The 23,608-nt window shown below is 35.3% G+C and overlaps 1 protein-coding gene across 6 annotated transcripts in view; it reads right to left on the bottom strand.

Annotated features, from left to right (window-relative positions):
- The window catches only part of PDLIM5 (PDZ and LIM domain 5), a gene marked incomplete at its 5' end in the record, with an annotated part of 212,340 nt that overhangs the window by 83,690 nt on the left and 105,042 nt on the right, over positions 1–23,608 (bottom strand). For 3 of the 6 annotated variants that reach the window (XM_081109306.1, XM_081109305.1, XM_081109309.1), the window contains 2 exons: positions 2,800–3,218; positions 4,820–4,862. In XM_081109306.1, coding sequence (XP_080965432.1) covers positions 2,800–3,218; positions 4,820–4,862 — 462 coding nt within the window. The remainder of the gene's footprint in view (positions 1–2,799; positions 3,219–4,819; positions 4,863–23,608) is intronic. The other 3 variants (XM_081109307.1, XM_081109308.1, XM_081109310.1) reach the window with 1 other exon arrangement.

A 23,608-nucleotide genomic window follows, 5' to 3' on the forward strand; every position in this document is an offset into this window, starting at 1 on the left:
GGCCAGGTTCTTCAAAATACCACATAGGAACTGTTAGGAAAAATTACAGCCCAAAGAAATTGAAATTAATAAGGATACATGAAAGACTTACCTTGAAAGCAGCGGCCATTATAATGCAAGGGCATATGGAAGGAGAAAAAGTAAATCACTTAAACTACTTGATGCAAAACAGTAGAGTACTAAGTAGAGTACAGAGAGTGGTAAAAAAAAAAAAAAAATGCAGCAAGCCAAGTCCAATAATTCTTATATGTTAAAGAAAGATTAAACATTTCTTTAAGTGCCTTGTTCACTATTATTTATAAGAAACAGGAATGTTTACATCATATTATTAAGAAATGCCCTGAAACTATCAACATAATCATAGATTTCATATTATTAGATAGGATGAGTAACTATTTCTCAGTAGTGGTACATAATTAATAAGCGCTTGTTAGTACCTGATGTTTACTAATCCTATATAAATTTGGATGAGATGTCTATCAAACTGGCAAATTAGCTAGTTTTTTCAAATCACTTAAGAATTAAGACCTCTTGCTTTGAGGAAAAAGATAACATGAATTGAGCTTTACATCCTTATAAACTCTTAAATTTTTTATTATTGGTCTATAGTATCTTTTAAATAAAAAGAAAGTAACAATTCTCAACTTTGAAAATGTTTTGTTGCAAATCTCTTGTAACGTTATAAAAATATGGAAAGTTTAATAATCACATAATTAGTAAAATGTTTGACAGTAATTTAAAAAACAGACAGTTTGGCACCTGATGTAGAAATGCATTGATCAATATCACAAAACATCTACCCTTCAAAATGACACATCACTGACAAGTGTGTGATTTATTTTTTATTTCTTTAATCGAAATGTAGTAAGAGAAAGGGCACTACAAATTTATCTTAGAATTTCAAACACCACACTTTGTATTCAGAATAATCAACTTTTCATTGCCCTAACATCTGGACAACATGTGAAATCAAGCTATTTTTAAATATACCCATTTGCAAATGATGCTTGTTAAAGATGCAAAATGCATAATGATCTCTTTTCTCCAGAATCTTGCACAGTGCTGGACACCAGGCCTGTGCTCAGTAATCACATGGCGATTGACTAAGAAGCCACCATAAAGGTCCTAGAACTATACTACTGCCTACAGTTTCAGTTTGAAAATAATACGCTTTCAATCATTTCAAGTTTAATCATCAAAGCTATACTTATAAACCACAAAATTTAAACCTTGGTATTTTCATATACTTTAAAGTTAGTATTTTTCCATAACTTCAATTTGCTTTTACCTCTACAATCTTCCATTAGGAAGACTTTCATATAAAATTTCAAGATAATAAGGAGAAAAGATTTTAGTTCAAACATTTCCTACAGTAGACTTTTTCCTAGTGAACCTGGAATTTAATAAACGTAGTAAATTTCTGCTTTTCGTTTTCTGAGGGGCCAGCATTTGAAAGGCAGCATCTGTCTTTTCAGAATATGTACTTTGATGACTCTAAAATCTATAGCCTTAAAACAAACAGAAAAAAAAAAAGACAACCAAACACACCTCAACACTACATACTATTTTTCTTCCTCACATGAAAGAATAACATTCTTTGAAGAACACTAATTTTCCGCAAAATATACATCAAAACTTTAAAAAGCCACCCACAACCACAGAACTGCATGTAGGGCCCGGTAGCTGTTCCTCCAGACCTCCTCCTGCTCTTTCTCTCAGCAGCAGCCTGGAAACCTGCCACCTCTTTCTCAAAGCCCCACGGTTGCCATGGTGGCAGTGCTACCCAAAGCACAGTCCCTTCATTACATGAATTACCATTCGGAAGGGATTATCTCAGAAAGAACCTATCCACTCAATTATTTTAATTATATTTTCCTGGGAACAGGCATGCAGATTATTTCCCTTTGTTTTCCTTTTAAAGTAAATTTTTGCCACAATAAATCTGATCAAATAAATTATTGGCTTAAAGTATGATCACTGAATTCAAAGAATAAAATGACCATCTATAAATAAAGACTGTTGAAAACAAACTTCAAAAGGGAAATATTATAAGGAATAGATTTTCAAAAACATCTAACATATATTTAGTGCCCATTCATTTAAATCCATTCATTTTAGAAAAACCTTTACAATGAAAATACCTTCTAATTTGCTTCTAAAGTTTTACATGCATCCCTGGACATTACTGTTTTGTCATTACTGTTTGCTTTTAAAGACTAAATTCTAGCATGAACTTACCTGAAAAGAACATTGCTTGCATTTTAACCTAAGCTAATGCATCAGGCACAGACATGAGTCAAAACTTTGATTTCTGTCTTTGTAAGACTTAATTCCTAGGAAAAAAGCTTCTTACAAACTCCTCATTTCCTTTCTACTTAGGGTATGATACATAAGCTGATAAACTGACAGAACTGCAACCACTCTCTTTAAACTTTTGGTGACTAATAAAGGGATGGAAATTTTGAGGAAGAAAGATATAAGATTTGCCTTGCATTATAAGTGCCAGCTGCTCAATGCTGTGCCAGGACTTGGACAAAAAGAGTTACAGCATATGTTACGTGGTTCATAACATGTCAAAATGCATAATTAGGTTTTGATTAACCTATCATTGCTTTGCAGAAACTGCAGTATGTATATAATATAAAGCTACATGCTAATGAAGCAAATAAAACCTCATCTCCCTTCTTTCAAAGAACAGCTGATTTTGGGAGGGGGGGGAGGGGGTTGGTTAGATTGTTTCCTGGAAATTGCCTGAAAGAAGAGTTTTGATAAGACCAGAAAGCACCCTTGGCCACCTACCCATTTTGCTGTTTACTGTCACCCTGGGATCCTCTTCTCTGTCCCTCTGCTAGCTCCTGAGCAGTCTCGGAACACACGCTGGTGACTGTGGGCTGCCGTGGGACATTAACTGCAGGTTTACCAGCGCTCAATGCAGGTGAACGCTGGCCAGCACTAAGATTGGCATTAGCATGCAGTCCAGACGCAGCGAATGGGGGAGAAGTGACAGCAGCCACAGGTGGAGGGGAAGCATGTGATGAAGTGGTGGCGTGGGCTGGGGTGAAGGCAGACGATGGTGATGGGATGGATGTGACTTTTGGTGAAGACACAGAACCAAAGGGCCGTGGTGCCTTATTGTAGGCCATGTTGGTGGTGGAAGTGACTTTGGACACAGCAGGAGATGTAATGGGCACAGGTTTAACTACTTCTTTAGGTTCTCCCTATGTAAAATAAAAATAAACATATACAAAAACACACCAGATACATGCAAACCAGATTCTCTTAAAAGAACACAGCTTGTTTTTAAAAAGACAAACACAATAGGTTAGCAGCTCAAACTTTATAGGTTTCCAGATAAAACCAATTAAGCTGATATAGCATAACATGCATGCTAACTGTTCCCAACATGCATAACACAGATGCACACATTGAGTACATTTTTTAAAATAAAAATGAAAGGAGTTTCAAAATATTTAGAAAATGGAGCAGGAAAGCTATCAAAAAGCCTAAAGGCCATCATAAATGTCAATTTAGACATAGTCCAAAGGAAAAAATTTCAAATTCCTCACAATAAATAATACATTGCTAACCGAAATGTTTATCTTAAAATATCCATAGTCTCAATTATAATTCCATCTTTCAAACATGTTTAATTACTCTCCAGAGTACAATCATTTGATTCATGCAGAAGCAGCAGCACATTTCTAACTCTTCATGTACAAAAAAGGAATAAGACTGTTTTCAACTAACTCAGAAATGTGCACATTCTAATTAATTATTTTGAATCAAGAAACTGCTTTTTAAAAGTCAACATAAAACAAACAAGTAAATAAACAAAACCAATCCTTTTCTTGACCTGTAATCCACCAGTTTCTCTCTCTGGAATGTTTGAGATATCATTCAGGAAATAAAAAGGAGTAAAATTCTTTCCCTTTTCCAAAATAAATATTTAATAGTTATATGAGGGAAAAAAATGATCTTAGATGTTTCTTCACTGCTATCAGCCAAAGAAAAAAAATAACTAGTAAGAAAGATCAATTCTCCCTAAAATTAACAGAATTTGTGCTTACAAATCCCTATTCCAAAGCAAGTATAAAGTTAAAAAAAATTAAAGAAATCCCTACTCATCCTACCATCCTGAAACAAAAACAATAAAAATTTTTAAAAGCATACAAAGGCAAGTCTATTATACTTAATTTTAAGAAAGCAAAGGTAATCTAAATAAATCTTATAAAAATTATAAATCTAACTGATGGGAAAAAGTAGCTTATTACCTCAGTAAATCAATACAGTAGGTAATTTGATAGAAAGGAACAAGTAAAATTAAGAGAAATCCCCAAACAGCATAAAGCAGATGTATGTGAATAATAGTCTGGGACAATTTGAGGATACAGATGAGAGAAAAAAGGCATTTGCCAACAACCTAATTCAAGAATACTCAGCAAATGTAATTTAAAACTTATTAATAGTATGAATAAAATAAGATTAAGGACTTATAATATTCATTTTTAGTAAACATTTATTATCTTTAGAATATGTGAATAAAAACAGGCAAGTTAAAAGTAATGTAAAAATTTTGTATATAAATTATTAATAATATCTGATACTGGAAAATGTTTAAAAATATAAGTATAATTAGAAAGATGGTAAATCTGTATGTGTTGATTTCCATTTTCCCGTCATCCTTAAAGGAAAAGAACTGTAAGGAAAACTGTACTGAAACTGTACATTGTCAGTATGGCCTGAGAAAGGAATGGAAATTATAGTAGTTCAGGAGGGACTATCAAAATGGTACCCTAGTGATAGTAGGTTAGAAACACACCTTTTGAACAGGTACTGGTTCCGGCCTGGATGTAGCAGATGCTCTGGGGGAGAAAAGGAGAGAAAAAATAAAAAACATGAACTTTTACAAACTTGCAAACTTATTAATGGGATTCATATTATTATATACCTTAATATACTAAATCATCAGAATTTAGAGTTTTATAACTTATTATTTTTGACTATTCACAGTCTACTAATTAGTTTATGGAACTCAAATGCTGCAAGATCCAATAATATCCCTACACTCATTAGTTCTCTACACACTCAAATGAGGAAAGACAAACACCAATCATGTTTACTACTGCACTTATGTTTTATCTTTAAAGGGCAAGGATAATAAACGTAACTTTTTGACCCTTGAGTGGCTTCTAAAACATCTTATCTCAATAATATCCAATAGTATCTGCCTTTTCCCCTCACATCCATGAACCATCCACAGGATATTGGCCTCTTTGTGAAGATACTGAATAAACTCAGGTTGAACTGAGTCACCAAATGAATATTTATTTTGTATTCAGATTCTTATCTGCTTATGCAAGTTTACTTGTTATGCTGAAACTAAACTGTAAGTTCTTCCTTTAACCTATAATTTCAATGAAGGTGATGACCATGTACCATTTGTTTCTATCAGTATTGTGCCTGCCATGAATGAGTGTTAAAAAGAGAGAGCAAGAAAGCAGGACAAAAACCCATGTACACTATAGACTTGACTATTTCTAAATCCAAATTAGTTTATTTTTAATATATGCTTTTTGTATTATTACTGTTCCTTTGGTTAGTGTGGATTAATAGTAGCAATAATTGATTTATAGGAGTTATCTCATACAATCATAAAAAATAACCAAAGTTATTATCCTGATATTTTAGATGAGGGACTTCAAAGTTAGAGTGAATAAATTACTTACTAGGATGGAGCCGAGGCCACCAGTTCTTATATATTACAATACACTGGCTGTAGTCAAGGATAGTAACTCAATGATTGGGGGTTTTAATGATTTAAAGGCTATTTACCCAGTATAAAGGTACATGTTATGTTTAATAATGCCAGAAGCACTTGGGCTCCTCTATATCACACAAGCCTGAGGACAAGTCATGAAGTGCAAAATTCAAGAAAAGTAACCATAGTAAGTAAATGAGTGATCATTTTAAACTACAAACTATGAGATTGCTTTACTTATAGAGAAAGAAGATACCAGCAAAGGATATTTGGTCTCTGTGAGTTTAACCTAGTAACGAACTCCAAACATTTTTAGCAGCAACTGACTTTTCCAATATCTAATTTGGTTAGCTAGGGCAAGCACTGACTGAATAACTGGCTAACCTAATGAGAGGCCAGAATAGATGCTAACACTTGGTTACTGTTATATAGAATTATACAATTGCATAACTTTCCATGTGTACTCTCAGACAGACTTTCCATTCGTACTCTCAAGTTTCTCTTTTAGCTCATAGGGTTATTATAACAAGCAAAGGAAACAAGTTCAGAACAGAACAGTGGAATCTTCCTTTCATTGAAATTTCACAATAGGCTGCAAATCACAAAGGATCTATATTAAAAACACCCAAGGCATTACCAACAGTTTGCTATAATAGACAAGATGGTATCCCATTTTTACATCTGGACCCTTAAACTCTTCTAGCAACATAAAAACTATTTATGAAAAAGAACATGTTCACAAATAGAATAAAATGCACAGAAAAAAATTATATATATATGAAAACCAAAACCTTAGTTTTTTCCAGATGTTTCTTTAAAATATATATGTTTGATTTCAGAGAGGAAGTGAGAGGAAGAGATAGAAACATCAATGATGGGAAAGACTCATTGATTGGCTGCCTCCTGTATGCCCCGTACTGGGGATCAAGCCCACAACCCAGGCATCTGCCCTGACCAGAAATTGAACTGTTTTCCGGGGTTCATAGGTCCACGCTCAACCACTGAACCATGTTTAAACAGTGTTAGCAACAACAGCAAAAGCCACATAATGGTTAGTTTTCAATTAATTTTTTTGAAAAAGCATATAGTAAGTCCTGATATACTTTATGCATTGAAAGTTCTACAAAAATACTGTTTGAAATTTTAAATTCACAAAAAAATTTATAAATCAGATGCTTAAATCTGTTTTCCCTTCTTGCCTTCTAATAAGGTTTTACTAGTGTAGTGACATGAACTAAGACAAGTCATCAGAGATAAGAAGGGCAACATGCCCTGGAAAGGATTGAGTCCATCACACAATAAAAACACAACCATTTAATAGAAAAAACATAAACTGACTTATAATTAAATGTCAAATAAAATGGTTGACATCAGATGCAATAAAAATTAGTTCTGTTGGTTCAAATATTTAAATAACCACCAAATTAGTCATAGAATCATTGAAACCTGGAAGGTTCTTTAGTGCTACTTTATCACATGCCAATCAGGTACTCATCTGACCTCAGCTTGAACGTTTACAGGAGTTCACAATTTAAGCCATGTACTTTCTCAACACTTCTGTTTAAACTGGCCTTCATTTTTGTGTGTTATTTTGCTTCTTGGAGTAAACAGAATAAGTCAATCTGTCCACATTAAAAATATTTGGAAAAACATTTTTTACACACAGCATATGTACATAAAATCTATAACGTACATTAATTATATTTTAAAATATCAGTAGGCTACAAAAATCTTATAAATGTATTTACATACTCTTATGACACAAACTATTGTGGTTAAGGAAATTAAGATTACAGGACAAGTGAAATCTGCAAAATTAATAAATAATAACAACAGTAGTATTTTTTTTAAAAAAAGTTACTAATTATCACAGAATAAAAAAATAAAAAGATTTTTACTTTCAAATATGTAAAGACTAGAAGCCCAATGCACAAAATTCGTGCAAGTGTAGGCCTTCCTTCCCCCAACTGCCAGCACCGGCTTCCCTCTGGCACCTGAGACCCGGGCTTCCTTCTGGCCAACAGCAGGCACCCAGGACCCGGGCTTCCCTCGCAGCCCCGGTTTCGTCCAGGTCATCCGGAAGGATGTCCGGTCTAATTAGCACATTATGCTTTTATTATTATAGATTGGCTTTAGTGTTAATACACAATGCTTGTGTGAATAACACTGTAAGTTGCTAGAAGAACTATGTATCTTATGGTTCTTTTGGAAAATAATTTGGCATTTATTTACAAAAAGCCTTGAAGGAAGCTCATGACTTTTGATATAATAATCAACTTCTTGGAATCTATCATAAGGAAATAATCTGAAATATGGAAAATACTTATGTATAAAGATATTTGATCCCTACAGTGTAACGTTTAAGAGTGAAAAATTGAAAACAACTGATTAAATACACAATGAGAAAATGGTTAACTTAATAAAAACACATCATGAATCAGTATGCAATGACTAGAGTCATTCTAAGAAAGAATTCTGAATGATGATAACATGCTTTCTTTATAATGTCAAGTGAAAAAGGAAGATAGAACACATACAGCATGAACAGTGCATGGGAAAAAGGGGATGGAAGCACATCAACATTTTAATTGAGGCTCCCTATGAATAATATTTGTTTTTTCTCTTTTGTGTTATGTTTTCCATATTTTATACAATACACATGTGCTACTTTTTATAAGTAAGACTATTTCTCTAAGCATGCTTAGCAGAAAACTACTTTCCAAAACACGAAATAAACAAAAAGGTTCTGTTTTCAAAGATGTCTGGAAAAGTTGAAGTTAAAGTTAGAAAAGCATCTAAGCAACATGACTTCTCAGAGCCTTTAAATGCCTACAGAAGAAAATACTGTGGATTGTTGTGCATACCCATTTGAAGTATGGAATGCTTATTTATTTAGAATACTCATTTAAGAAACTCTTTACAAGAATGAAGTTAGGAAGTAAAAAAAACTCTCTAGGAAATGTTAGTTAAAAGAAAATAAATCTATGTAAGTCTGATATGTTTACTCAGGTCTTCTATCAGGGGCTAAAATTAAAGGAAAGAAATATTACAACCCATAAAATCCTAGAATATCATTCTTATCCAACTAGTACTTTCATGAACTTTAATAAGATACCCAAAGACTATGTGCATAATTTAATCAATGTTTAAGGAGGAAAATCCCACTTCCTTCATCAAACTAAAATACATACTTTCTATAGTCCCTGAGAAAATCCTAATGGATGAATAAAGAAAACTATTTCTCAAAATTAAAATTTTTATAGTTGTCTTTATTTTTAGAAAAATATATTGAGCATATGCCCCTTTACTTTAGAAATGTCATAGATTACTTAAAAGCAAACAATTTTTGTCACTTGATTTTATGATAATTTTGCCAATTCAACACCAACAGGAATCTCCAATTTGGGGTGTGGTGAAGAATGAAATTTTATTCAGTGCAAAACAGCTCAATTGTGGTATAGCACGGTTGTAGCTCTGATGCCCCTCTCTGGCTAGACAACTCTGCTCTGCTCCTCACAGGTCTGCCTGGTTGTGCACTGGTCTGCTCCACTTTGCTCTGTTCTGCTCCATTCTGTGCCAGTCTACTCTGGCTTGTACTGGTCTGCTCTGCTCTGTCCCAGCGAGACATGTTGGGTGTTTCAGCTCCAGCCTGGGAAACACAGTCTTCAGTGGAAAGAGAAAGTGCACTCTCAAACCCAGAGGGGCACTGACTTAACATAGAAGTCCCCACCCCTGGTCCCTGCTTGGTCTGTCATTGTGTGTGGCTAAATGATGCCATAATGTATAGGAAAATGAGGGCTCCAAATCCTTGCCATTTGATTGGTCCAAAAGGCACTGTCCTGATTGGTCATAATAGAGCCACTCTCGTTGGCCAGCGAAGATGCTGATGGGGGACATAGTTAAGCAGCTCCGACTGGATGCGGAAAGCCTCAGTCCTACTGGTTGAAATAGGATCCTAGGAACTCCTTTGTAAGGACTGGCTCAGATGGCAGAAACACAGTGCAGGCAGGCAGTGCAGTGCAGAGGCAAGCAGTTCAATGCAGACTTCTCTCTGAAGTGCAGTTTGTGTGAGAGGCCACTGTGTAGAAATGGCTGCTAAGCTCTGGGTTTTTTTTTTTAATTTGAGCCCAGTTAGCCACCAGGAGCCCTTCTTAGTAGTTGTCTTCTTTCTTAGGGTCCACATTTAATAAGGACTTTGAAATAAAGTTTAAAAATTAAGGTATAATTGTTAAAAATTTTTCCTACATTTTTCTTTTCAAATCCTGGGAAATATGTAATGGGATAATATATCTTCCTTTCAACCACAGTGATCATCACAAGTCACTTTTGTGTAATGTGTGTTTCAAACCAGCAGAGATCCTGGCCATGGCTTAGTGCCATGGACTCAACAATTTGTTCATTGTTCTCTCTTCCTTAGTGTGAAGCCACTGTACAGGAGTAAGCCATAATGGTGAGAGCCTACTGCCTTGGCTCAGGACTATCCTCAGCTCATGGAATTCAAAGAACAAAGACGTCACTGTGGCTAGAACAATCTATTTTAAGAGTTGATTGATTTTTATAAGAATGGTATCCAAAATAAAAATCCCTGATACATTACAACCAGTTCCAGAACTTCGGGCTGAACATTTGAAAGGAGTTCTAAGTTATAAAAGATCATATTAAAAACTAGAATTGTGATGCCCTGGTTAGAATAATGTATAGGAAAAATGATGCCATAAATAAGCAATAGTTTTATCAAGGACAAGATTCAAAGGAACCAAACATCATATGAACACCCAATGAATGGTGTTATATTTGTTATATTTTTCATTAATAAGTGCATTTTAATACTGCCTTAAAAAGTAACATGTTTTAGTTAATAAAGTAGCCAATGGATGGTCACATTAGTCTTTCAGAATGAGGAATTAAGCAACAGAAGTAGACTGATAAAGGTTATTCACATTGCTCATTATGTCTTCGTAACTCCCTTCAACCATATCTAATATACTTAACTCCTAAACAATTGTACAGAAAAGAGGAGGATTTTTGTTCATCTTCTGTGAGATGAGCTCTATCTAAGTTTCCCACAGTACGGCCATCTTTGGGCTCGGTGACCTCAGGACCCATAAACACTAGGGTACATCATTCATCACTTTAATTGCAAAGTTGTCAATTTGCAATAACAAAGCAACTCCAGAGGGGAAAAAAGTGAGCACTCAAGTGTGCAGAAGGATGTCTCTTTATACAATTTTCCCATATTTTATTGTACTTCCAGTCAGTCTACTTTCCTAAAAACTCAAACCTTAAACATTTAAATCACATGGCAAAGTATCAGTGGGATTTTTTCCTATATAACTTGAGAATATGTGAAGATTATATTTTCTATAAACAAAAGTACAAAATAGCTATGTATCAGCACCTTTCAGCTTATAAAAAATTGTACTCATCACATACACATGCACTCATACACAGAATCTCTCTTTCTCTTTCACTGTTTGCATCTTTCCTGTCTTACAATGGGAACTAATGAAGTACATTTTTCCCTACAGAGAGAAAGAAATAAGCCAAACTGGACAGACTTTGAAGAATGGGATATAAAGACTGTAAGAGAACAGAGCAAGGGAATTACTATCTGGGACATTCTCTTCTTGGGCTTGGCTGGAAACTGCGTGTGGATCTGCTATATCCAGAGCAGGCAGTTGCTACTTGATAATCACTTCCCTTGTTAAGGGCAAGGGCTTCTGTTATAAAGATCCTTTTCAGGTTAATGGGGTTTAAGGAGAAATTTTCATCAACCAATTCTAAAAGCCAGAGAGGGTGAGAGGGAAGAAAGAAGAAAGACATCTATGAGCTTCCCTAATCCACATGGTTACACTATTTTCAAGGAGGAAAAAAAAAAAAAAAAGCAGAGGGGAGGAAGGGGGAGTAGATAAGGAAACATTAGACTAAATTTAAAATAAAGCATTTCCCATTATACAAATAATGAGAGACTCAGCATTACAGCTACCATTTACTGTGGTCTTACTAGAGGCTCAATATTGAATTAAAGGCCTTATGCATAATATATCACTTACGTTTCAGAAATAAAGGCTAGAAGTGTTAAACAACTTGATCACTAAAAAGTTTAACACTAATGTCTATATAATCCTCCCTCTAACACAGTGGTTCTCAACCTTCCTAATGCCTCGACCCTTTAATACAGTTCCTCATGTTGTGGTGACCCCCAACCATAAAATTATTTTTGTTGCTACTTCATAACTGTAATTTTGCTACTGTTATGAATCTGATATTCAGGATGTATTTTCATTTTTACAAATTGAACATAATTAAAGCATAGTGATTAATCACAAAAACAATATGTAATTATATATGTGTTTTCCGATGGTCTTAGGCGACCCCTGTGAAAGTGTCGTTCGACCCCAAAAGGGGTCGTGACGCACAGGTCTAACACATCCATCCCACCCAACCAGAGCCAACACATTAAAAAACGTTTCTTCCTCTCATGATATACTGTTTTCTTTTCTATGGTTGAAATTCACCAATTCAATGCTATTAAGATCTTCAGAAATGTACACTGAATACTTGTCAATTTAAATAACTAGTTTTGGTGACAGTTTTATATATTACTTGGCATCCTTCACTTGAGATCATCCTTCCTTCTATCTGTACAGTCATCAGTATTTGTTGATCCATGGGCACTGTTCCAGGGTTTAGGAATACAGTGGTAGACAAGTCAAAGAAGGTCCCTGCCTGAAACTGTATTCTAATGGAGGAGACAGATAATAAACCAATAAGTAAAATAGTTTCAATAGTGATAAATGCAAAGTTTCACATTATTCTACTTGATTTGAGAACTTTATTTTTACTCAACATTTATGTCCACAAGAACATTTTTATCAGGGAAAAAAGTTTCATCTGTCCATTATGTCTCATGTCCACATTCAAAATAAGCTCAGAATCATTTAAGAGGGTGGGGAAAGCATTTTTAGAACTAGTATTTATAAAATAATTTCTATAAAAAATGTTGAAGCAATTAGGTAATATTTTAGATGTGTTCAAGATTAAGTAAAAGGAAATTCAAAGTTCTAAATAATTCATTCTTATCATGGGTAAAGTTCCTCTACAATGAAAATACTATTTTAATAAAGGGTTTTATAAGGAATCTATTTTATATGCCGCGTTATTAAAAAATGGCTAACTTTACTGTAGAGGTCCAGATAGTCATTATATTAGGCTTTGTGGGTCTCAGAATCTTGATTCAACTAGTCAGCTCTGCCATTCTAACTAGAAAAATAACAGACAAACTCTAAATAGGAGAGCGTGGTTATAAACCTTATTTATAAAAATAGTCGGGAGGCTAGGTTTGTCCTGTAGGTCCTAATTTGCCAACCCCTGGTGTAGGTCATTTTATAGTGTTGATTATAACAAACTTTCTGGGAAATAGTCCAACATGACCATAGCTCTTTTGAACTCTAAACCTCATAATCATTCTGCATAATGAAAAACCCCTAATTATAATTTGTTCAGAAATGAGTTTAGCTTCCCATTATTCTTTCTGTGGTTGCATGACAGAACCTTTCAATTCCTCTTAACTCCTCTACCTCAGACTTTCCTACTACTTGCAAGTGAATGATCCATCTAAACTTCCAAACTACCCAGCACTGATACCAAAACTTGGTGAAGGGAGAGACTTAATATTATTGGATTAAGGATGACATTTAAGCACTATTTTTTAACTCTTTTACTCAGCACCTCACTTCATTTCCTAATAATGATAAAGTCTACTCAAAACCTTCACATCTTCTGCTTTTATGTATTAGAAATGGAACTATTAGTTATGTAACTGGGTTTTTTTAAATTCTAAAATAACAACTAAAAGGGATGCACATACATTCTGTAAAAGAAGCTGTAAAGTATAATAATGCCTTTCCCATTCTTTTTGACCAAAACTATATACTTTAGTTCACATTAGACATGGGTTATAATACTTGAATTGCATTTTCTGAATAGTACTTCATTACTAATATGAAAATAATAGCTTGCAAAGCAAATAATCTACCTGTGAAAAATTAAGAGTTCCAGTTATAGATATACTTTTTTTCTGGCTCTTTCATGACACTATTAAAATGCCATTGAGCAACAAATATGGTATAGATTCATATTAGGAGAGCAGGCATCAATAACAAACCAAATCCATAACTGGATTTTCACCGACTTCTAGCAATGCATATAAAACTAACTGCTTCAGGAAAACCTTGATAAGGGTCAGATGCTAGAGAATAGGATAAAAGTAGTATATGCAAAGTAGTAGTATATGCAGGCACAATTCATAACCTGATGTCTGTCTACTTTTTTCTTCTTCATGTTAGGAAAAGCATAGAGTCTTAAAGAACAGAGCCTACCTTTCATACTCAGGCTTTTTCTTATCCTGCCTTTTGTTGATAGAGTAATTCTTAAGAAATAGGAGAAATAGCTATTTGGAGGTTGCAAGTCTAGGTTAACAACAAAATAACTTAGCTACTCTAAAGTTTTCTTTGTTGTTACAATGACAATAGTATTCCCTCTCTTGCAGAATTGTTTTGAGGATGCAATGAGGTCTTGGATGCAATACACGTAGCAGAGTGACAGGCACAAAGTAAGCAATGGCAGACATTATCTTCCGACCCCTTATGTAGATTTGGCCCTGGAGTTCTGGAAATTATTCTGTTTCTGATTATATACTGTTATATTCAAACCAAATTATCCATCAAGCTAAGTTTCAAGAGAAAATAACAACAAACTCGAAATCGATGAGAAAATATACCTGAGTACCTAACAACTGCCAATAATTTCATTTGCCCATCACATAAATTATCTCATTTATTCTTCCTGAGAATGTAGTATTGTTGTCATGTTATATATAGGAAAGGAAAGCTAAAATAGGTCAAATAATTTGACCACAACTTAAAATCTGAAAATGGCAGAACCAGGATTTAAACCCAAGCCCCTCAGATACTTTACATAAACTCTGCCTTCTATGAATAATATCAAACTGAGAGTCACAAAAGTAACTTTGGTAAGAAACTTCAGAGAGAAATGGTTTCAAACAGTTAATAACTAATTAACTGTCTATTAACTAATAATTATTTGTTTTCTATCACATTATTTATAGAATGCCATCTTAGATTTAATTCCTGTAAACACATAAGTTAGTGTAATTCATACATACAGGTATGTATGTAGTTAATACAGATATATAGAGTTAGATAACATATGTAGATATCTGTCTACCTGTTTCTTTAGCCATAGAAAGGCATATTTTACTGCTTGAGTGATATATACATAAATAAGTTTAAGCTCTTCAGAAAATTTCCAATTAAAGCTTAATACACATGAAAAAACACACAAAAACAAGAACCTTCAATCCATCCTTCTTTGTTTTTCCAAAGAGGAGGATTTTTCCCCATAGCAATAGGAATTCTCTAATAACTTCACTTCCCAGCAGAATGGGGCTTGTGGTTCCTTAAGGAACATCATCTGTGTGTGAAACTGGATGTTCTGTACAAAATAACAACCAGCTTCTGATATTAGTGGCAATGCAGATCCCAAGATACCATGTCACAGGATATTACTGCGGGTATATGTCAAGAACCTCATATTTATATTTCCTCTTCCTTGAGGTCTTAAGGAAAATAAAGAAACTGTAATCATAGTCCCCTATTACAACTACTGATGGGATGTGCTACCAATAGGCCAGACCAAATCAGACTGCAGGTCTGATGAATGCCCTGTGATACAGGGGTTATACTGAGCATGTAAGATTACAGAAGTATCTGTGATGGCACCTTTTCTATTTGGTTTTGGCTATATATTCACATATACCTAGTCACTGAATATATATCTACATACATAAATATACATACATATGTACCTGGTCATTGAATAATACATTTTTATAATATTCAATTCATTTTTAATCACTCTGTACTTTATAAACAATCATACACCTTTAAGTTATGGTCAGAATCTAGCTACTGTTAATCACCAAATTTGTTACGACTTGGCTTTCTCTATTACCATAAATTATTTTATCCAAGTACCTTCTCATTCTGACCAATATGTATTTTTTTATTGATTGGTGTGTTCTTTAGAGAGAGAGAGAGAGGAAGGGAGAGAGAAACATCACTTTGTAATTCCACTTTATGCATTCTTTGGTTGATTCTTGTATGTGCCCTGAGTGGGGACCAAACCTATAACCTTGGCATATCAAGGACGATGCTGTAACCAACTGAGTTACCTTGCCAAGGCTCTGACCAATATCTGTTATACCCAAGGTCACTTCAAGTTCAAGGGCACTCAAAGTATGTCACATGGTAATAAGTACAATGAGTATAATAAAGCAGGACACAGGCAGGAATATGTTATTTTATATAAAGGAATCAGAGAAGCCTCCATAGTAAGATGAAATCGGAGCAGAGATCTGAAGTAGAGAATTTCAGGCCGACCACAGCAAGTGTAAAATCTCCAAGACAGGAATGTGCCAATTGGGCTAGAATGGGAGTAAAAGCTGGGGGCACACTGAGAGATGAAGCCAGAGAGATAAATGGAGCCAGAACACATAAGCTACATTATGCCACAGAAAGACCTCGTCTTTTACTCCTAAGTGAGATGGAAAAGTATTCCTAAACACAGTTTTTCATTTTGAAAGAAAGTTAAATCCAAATATCAAATTAAAGAAGATAAAATCTAAATGCAGTGTTGAGCAATAAACTGGCCTGTATACTGTTTGAACTGTATAAGCCTATTTAATAATTAAGAAGGGGAAGAGAAGGATGAAAACTGGCCCCAAACCTTAAATATGTATAAAGACAGACAGCTATGTATGAAAAAAGCAAAATGTCTGTCTAGTTTGTTCTTCATATATCCAAAGTGTAAGATAATGCTCTTTTGAGTTTCACATTATTAATGCTCTCTTGCTAATGTTGTAGGCAAACTTTGCTACTGTTTCCAAATACATCTCTTTTTCTATTCTAGCCTAGGCTAAACACATTAAATTGGAAACATTTTTTGTAAAGTGGGTATTTTTAGGTATTTCAAGTCAGGCATTCCAGCATTTAGCACAGCCTTATTAGGAAACTCAAGTCAGTCTGTTGTCTTAAGGAGAGCACAGAAATGAAAAACTTTTCATTATTCATAGTCTCAACTTAGGTCTTTCCATTTATTTAACTTTTGGGTGGGTTTATGTTTTTCTTAAAATTTGGACACTCAGAGTCAAGGAATGTAAAAATTAATAATCAAATAAGGCTATATTAGCCATAGATAAAGCCAGATCTACCTTTGCTTAATGAGCCCCTGAATTCACATTTAACGTTTAGAAGTATAATCCTGAGAATCATCCTCAATTCTGAATCTCATTTAATTTAATGAGAACTAATTTGAACTAATCTGTTCAAAGTATTCAGTATGATAGTAGTATCTAAATCAAGGAAGGAAAATTTAAAGTCAGCAAATGTTCAAATATTTATTCATTTTTAAAAGTTTTCATTATTTGTGATTAACTTCACATTTATACTATCACAGAGAAAGGACTGAAACACATTCAATTGTTTCTTTTATTCATTAAGAATCTTTATTTTTGTTTATAGAAACTAAATTTTGTTTCTAAAACAGTACTGTTTATATTGCTGATTGCTAATTTCATGGATTCTGTTGTAAAATTTAAGCTACATTAGAATTCCATAGTGTTTCGATGTTTAAAAAGTATGGCTTTTTAAAAGATAAATTATGTCCTCTATTACCTCTGTCATCTCAGGAAGAAAATCTGAACTGCAGCAAATTAGCAACACATTCCAGCTATTTTACCAAAAGGTAAGCTTATTATCCTAAGAGAACTAATTCTCTCCACCACTGTTTGAATCTAATATATTAGAAAATGACCTTGGAATAGTGCTTCTTAACAGTACACAACTCACAACATATGTGACTCATCACACAAGTTCACACCACCCAAACTGGTCTACAACACCTCTCAATGGGACAAACACACTGATTAGATGCTTGAAAATTGTGGCTATGTCAAGTTGCTACAAAAATTTCTAAATGCTTATTCTCAATTTCAGCACTTATCTCAGGAATAAACAGTTCAAACTGGCATCAGTGTCCAGGGACAACAAATTGTGTAACACTGACATAGACCCCTGTTTTCAAACTTTTTATCACAATATATAGTCAGAAATATATTTTACTACAGGCCCGGTGCATGAAATTCGTGCACGCGAGGTGGTGGTGGTGAGGGGTGGGGGGGTGGTTCCCTCAGCCCGGCCTGCACCCTCCCGCAGTCCAGGAGCCCTTGGGAGATGTCCAACTGATAGCTTAGGCCCGCTCCCCACAGGGCCTGAGCCAGCGGTTCTCAACCTGTGGGTCGCGACCATCAGAAAACACATATAGCAGCATATCAGATATTTACATTACAATTCATAACAGTAGCAAATTACAGTTATGAAGTAGCAACGAAAATAATTTTATGGTTGGGGGTCACCACAACATGAGGAACTGTATTAAAGGGTCGCGGCATTAGGAAGGTTGAGAACCACTGAGCTGTCAGTTGGACATCCTTAGCACTGCCTCAAAGACAGAAGAGGCTCCCACCCCTGCTGCTTCGCTTGCCAGCCGTGAGCCTGGCTTCCGGCTGAGCAGCGCTCCCACTGTGGGAGCATACTCACCACCAGGGGGCAGCTCCTACACTGAGCATCTGCCCCCTATTGGTCAGTGTGCATCATAGCGACCAGTCGTTCTGCCGTTCAGTCGACAGCATATTAGCCTTTTATTATATAGGATATCATGACCTATGTAGTACAAATATGAACTAATAAACCATTCTTTTCATGCACAATCTATTAAAATATATTCTGTTCTAGCCCACTTCATTTACAAAACAAAAAAGAGGGGGATGATCTCCTGACTCAAACTGAATGTACAATAAGCCTCAGTTTGATACACACTGACCTTGACATAAAGGCAGAGATAAGAAGGGTCTGGAAGCCTAATAGGTCCATAATAAACATGATGGCTGGCTAAGAGTGGTCCTATAATAAATGCTCATTAAACTGAAACAGCCCACTCATAAAATATAAACTAGCTTTAACTTTTGAAAAGTATTGCATTCGATAACATTCTCAAAGGCACAAAATAAAGAGACCTAGCAACAATAACAGTTAACATGGTGTTTTGTCTAGGACACATTAGTAAAGCTCAACCTCACCAAATTTGCTTTTGACAGAATTATCATCACTGACAAGAACAAAAGTGCTCATCATAGGTTACTATTAGCATGATTCTAACCATGATATCCTCTAGACAAATACTTACAAACTGACAGAGATTTTCCCTATTTGATAATGTGTGAAAATTAGAGAAGCAAAACACTAGTTCAGGGGTCCTCAAACTACGGCCCGCGGGCCACATGCAAATACAAATATTGTATTTGTTCCCGTTTTGTTTTTTTTTTTTTTTTTTTTTTTTTTTTTTAATATATTTTATTGATTTTTTACAGAGAAGAAGGGAGAGAGATAGAGAGTTAGAAACATCGATGAGAGAGAAACATCGATCAGCTGCCTCCTGCACATCTCCTACTGGGGATGTGCCCGCAACCCAGGTACGTGCCCTTGACCGGAATCGAACCTGGGACCTTTCAGTCCGCAGGCCGACGCTCTATCCACTGAGCCAAACCGGTTTCGGCATCCGTTTTGTTTTTTTTACTTCAAAATAAGATATGTGCGGTGTGCATAGGAATTTGTTCATAGTTTTTTTTTTAAACTATAGTCCGGCCCTCCAACGGTCTAAGGGACAGTGAACTGGCCCCCTGTTTAAATAAAGTTTGAGGACCCCTGCACTAGTTACTAACTCTTAAGACAAATAATCTGAAAGGTATTAGATTCTTTAGTGGGAGAAAAACACATCCTTTGATCTGATGGCTCCCTTATGTTAGTGCTAAGCATCCCCTAAGAGATCTCTTGAGAATGGGAATAGAAGATTCTTATCACATTTATTTTCTTTTTTATTGGATTCAAAGAAGGATCTGAGAACTCACAAAGAATTAGAACTATTTCATAGAAAAACACACAATGTGCTCTATACTGTGATCTTAAAAAACCAACAAACAAAAACAGAAATACCAACTATTTAAATGAAAAAGTATTTATGTAACTTTGATATCAAAGTTCCTGATTCCTTTCAAGAAAACTGCAATTTGTTTCTTTCGTAACTATTCTGATATTTAGCGCTTTCGGCTGCTTTTCTAAAATGTTCTTGCTGAATACCAACAGTGACATCTTAATTAAAAGGATCTTCTCTTAATTAGAGTTGGCTCCTTGGAATGGGTGGTCCAGGAAAATGTTCACACAGGAGCTATATCAGTGTTTCAGGGATTTTTTTTCAAAGGAGAAGGCTAGACTAATTGGCTTATAAGGTCCCTTCAAGCTCAAGGGAACATATACACCTCTATAACATTTTATATCATATCATGCAGTATTCTTTCTCATTCTCAAAATCTGTCTATATCAGTGAATTCTTTCATTTCTCTTAGGACTGTATTACCTATAGCAAGGTAGAAGAGAGTCAGAACAGACTGGCAAATAAGCCAGGTACTAACATTGACCACAGGGACAAGGAACACATAGTAAATTTTAAAAATTCACCTAAGTCTTAGTCTGGTCACTCTGATAAGCAGTGCAGCCACTGGAATGTTCAGTGTCCTACAGAGTTAAGAGTAGATTGTCCAGATTCTATCCTAGCTCCTCTATTAGTTATTCAATGTAGGGCAAGTGACTTAGGGCAAGTGACTTAAGCTCTCTCCCTTAGTTTCTTAACCTGTAAGGTAAGAATAACAATACTTATCTATCTTATTGGGTTACTGTGAAACTAGATGAAAAAAAATCCTTGGGTGCTTGCCATATAAATAAACAGTACCTATTGTCTGTCATCTTCCATGACATAAAAAACGAACATAAATGGCAGTTGTAATCTTCCAGGCTCTAGCATTAAACAAGATGTAGTTTTGTGAAAGCCACCTCAGCAGTCTCATTTCAGAAAATGCAGTTCTTAGGTACCATAATAAATAGGGGAGAAATGGGGAAGATGGGAAATGGGAGAGATAACCCAGTTCCAAATCATCCATAATATACAAAATCACCCCTAAGTCCCCAGAGTGAAACTAAACTTGACTTGACTTTGTTTTAAACAGGCTTTCAAACAGCAGTCCGGGGCTTCGTGATGGCTACGTTGATTTCTAAAAACTGAGATGGAGGAAAAAGCAGTATGTATTGAATCACAAGGTAAAGTCAATGACTCTCTTCTTCTGAATTTCCCTCAAGCACTTCACTGAATCTAAGTTACAGAGACAATACCTAGGCTCACCATGGCATGCAATTATGGGCACTTTCACTCAGAGGTAACAATTAAAGAACAGTGTGAGTCTTGGATGCCTCTGAAACCATCCCAGTGATCGATGACAGTCTACAAGGATAAGAAACTATCAGAAACTGGCCAGAGAACTAGCTCTGTTCCTAATCCCTATGCAAAAATCCAGCATATTAAAACTTTCTCCAAAAGTACTTCTAAGTATTATGGGGGGGAAAAAAAGGGGTATGATGGCACAAATAGTCAAAGCTATAAACATGTATGTTACCATAATCCAACATGTTTCCTTCTCTCTCATTTTGCATCAATGGTTATAAACCAAAGGCCCAGTTATACACGGCAATAAAATATAATAATTACAAATCAGTTAGCAGCTGTGTTCACGGGCCACACCCAAGGCTGTGGGGGAGCAGCATACTTCAGTTAATGTTGGGATCCATATTTGAGGAAATTAAACTTGCATTAGAACTTTTGTTCTCATTTTGACATGCACAAGATTTAAGAGTTTGGCTGATTTCACACAATGACTTATTTTCGGCTGTCTGTCACATAAAACTGCCATTTAGCATCTCACTGATCTCCTGTTTCCTCGGGAAGCCTACCCCAAAGCAAACACTGGCATATGCTTCTGCTTTGGTACTCCTGTAAAAGCAAGATGTGGCACAACTCACTGCTCTTCCTGTTGAATTGTGTTTATGTGAGTTCTGAGAAAAAGACCGGCAATTAAATATGCTGAAATATTGATGAGCGTGGCTATGAGAAACCAGTTATTTAAAAGGAACATTTGTAGAGATAGAGCAGCCTTGTAAAAATAGCACTAGATAGAAGGTGTGGTTCAGATAATTACAGCTCTCATTTTCAGAGTCACCCAAAATATTTGCTGTAACCTAGATATCTGCTGTAGCCTATGCTCAATAAAGTTGAATACTAAGAAAATTAGAACAGTTTCTGAAAATTGACATGATTCTCATTTAAGGCTTGAGGAATCAGTCACATAGATCTTCACAGATCATCTAATTTTACACAATATCAACATCAAAATCATAACAAATTTTTTTTTTTAGTTTTTCAGGTTTCCTGACAGGCAAATAATAATAACTTAGTCTATGTCAAACTATCACAATTTCCTGCTAGTCTAATCAAAATCCCTTTCTATAATATAAATTTATTTTATTTAGTTTATCAAAAATAGTGAGCATGAAAATCTATCTATATATAGCTCAAATATCATTGCTCTAGACCAAAAAAAATTCATCATAACTACTTGCAGAGAAAACCCAACACATGGTTCTATTAAAAACACTCATCGAGATTTTTATTCCCAAACTAGATTAGTATTAAAATTACTGGTTACACTTGAATATATTTCAAAGTCCAATATATAAAACCAAATAAAATGCAGCTTCTCTAGTTGAAGTACAAATATAGGCAGGAACTCAGAACGCACTCCACTGGTCTCCTGTCTCACCACTCTAGGACACTTCAGGAGAGAGTTTGATAGACAGGAAAACTGAAGTTCTGAAAGAATAGGCTGACTACTATTTCACTGTCTTTTCTACTACATGAAACCTTTGTCTTTTCTATGCCTCATTTTTCTCATTTGGTAAATGGGTGAAATAATTCCCATCATCTATCTCATCATTACAAGAAGGGAGGATAATATCAAAAAAATTAAAAGCATGAATTTTATTTGGAGCCAGCCCCCTCCCCTCGAAAAAAACAAAAAACCATTTCATACTATCTTCACAACAGTCAGTTCGTCTAAGTTAATTAACTTCTCTGAATTAGTTTTCTCATCTGTAAGAGGAGAGGGGAAAGGAGGGGAGAGGAGGGGAGGGGAGAGGGAAGAAAAAAGAAAGCCGCTCTCTCCCTATTCCTGTAAGAGCCATGGGCTTGAGCAGGAAGGGGAGATGGTCTTTGAGAAGGGAGTCCACCATTCTCCCAAGTCACCTCACCTAAATAAACCTCTTTTCTTTAGCACCAGCACCTGTTTCACAAGTCTGGCTTTCATTGTGGCAGCTAAACTGATTGGTTTTAGAAGATTTGGCTAAGTGGACAGGTGGCCCAGCAGTTTTGGTGCAAATTATTATCTGCTAACAGACCCTTGTTATAGAACAGGGGTGGGCAACCCCTGGCACGTGTGCCAAACATGGCACGCCAGTAACTTTTGCTGGCACGCGAAACCCTCTCTTATAATCTTCCATTTACAATTTTTTTCTCAATATCGACTTTTTTATTTTTCAGATAAATTCAGTGTAGGTGCATCTTAGATAAATAAATAATTTTACATAACAAGTTATCTTGAAGACCATAGACATGGATTGATGAGAGAGGGGAAGAGCAATTTCTATGCCTCAGCCTTAACTCTCCATGCCTTCCTAGATCCGAACAGTGTTTTGGTTTCATCCACATACACTTGTGAATCTTTGTTCTCAGTGATGAATTTTGTTAAGTCTCGTAATAGGAGTAGCCTGA

This window comes from Myotis nattereri, assembly GCF_964212035.1.
Source record: "Myotis nattereri genome assembly, chromosome: 1".
In the NCBI taxonomy this organism is placed as follows: domain Eukaryota; kingdom Metazoa; phylum Chordata; class Mammalia; order Chiroptera; family Vespertilionidae; genus Myotis; species Myotis nattereri.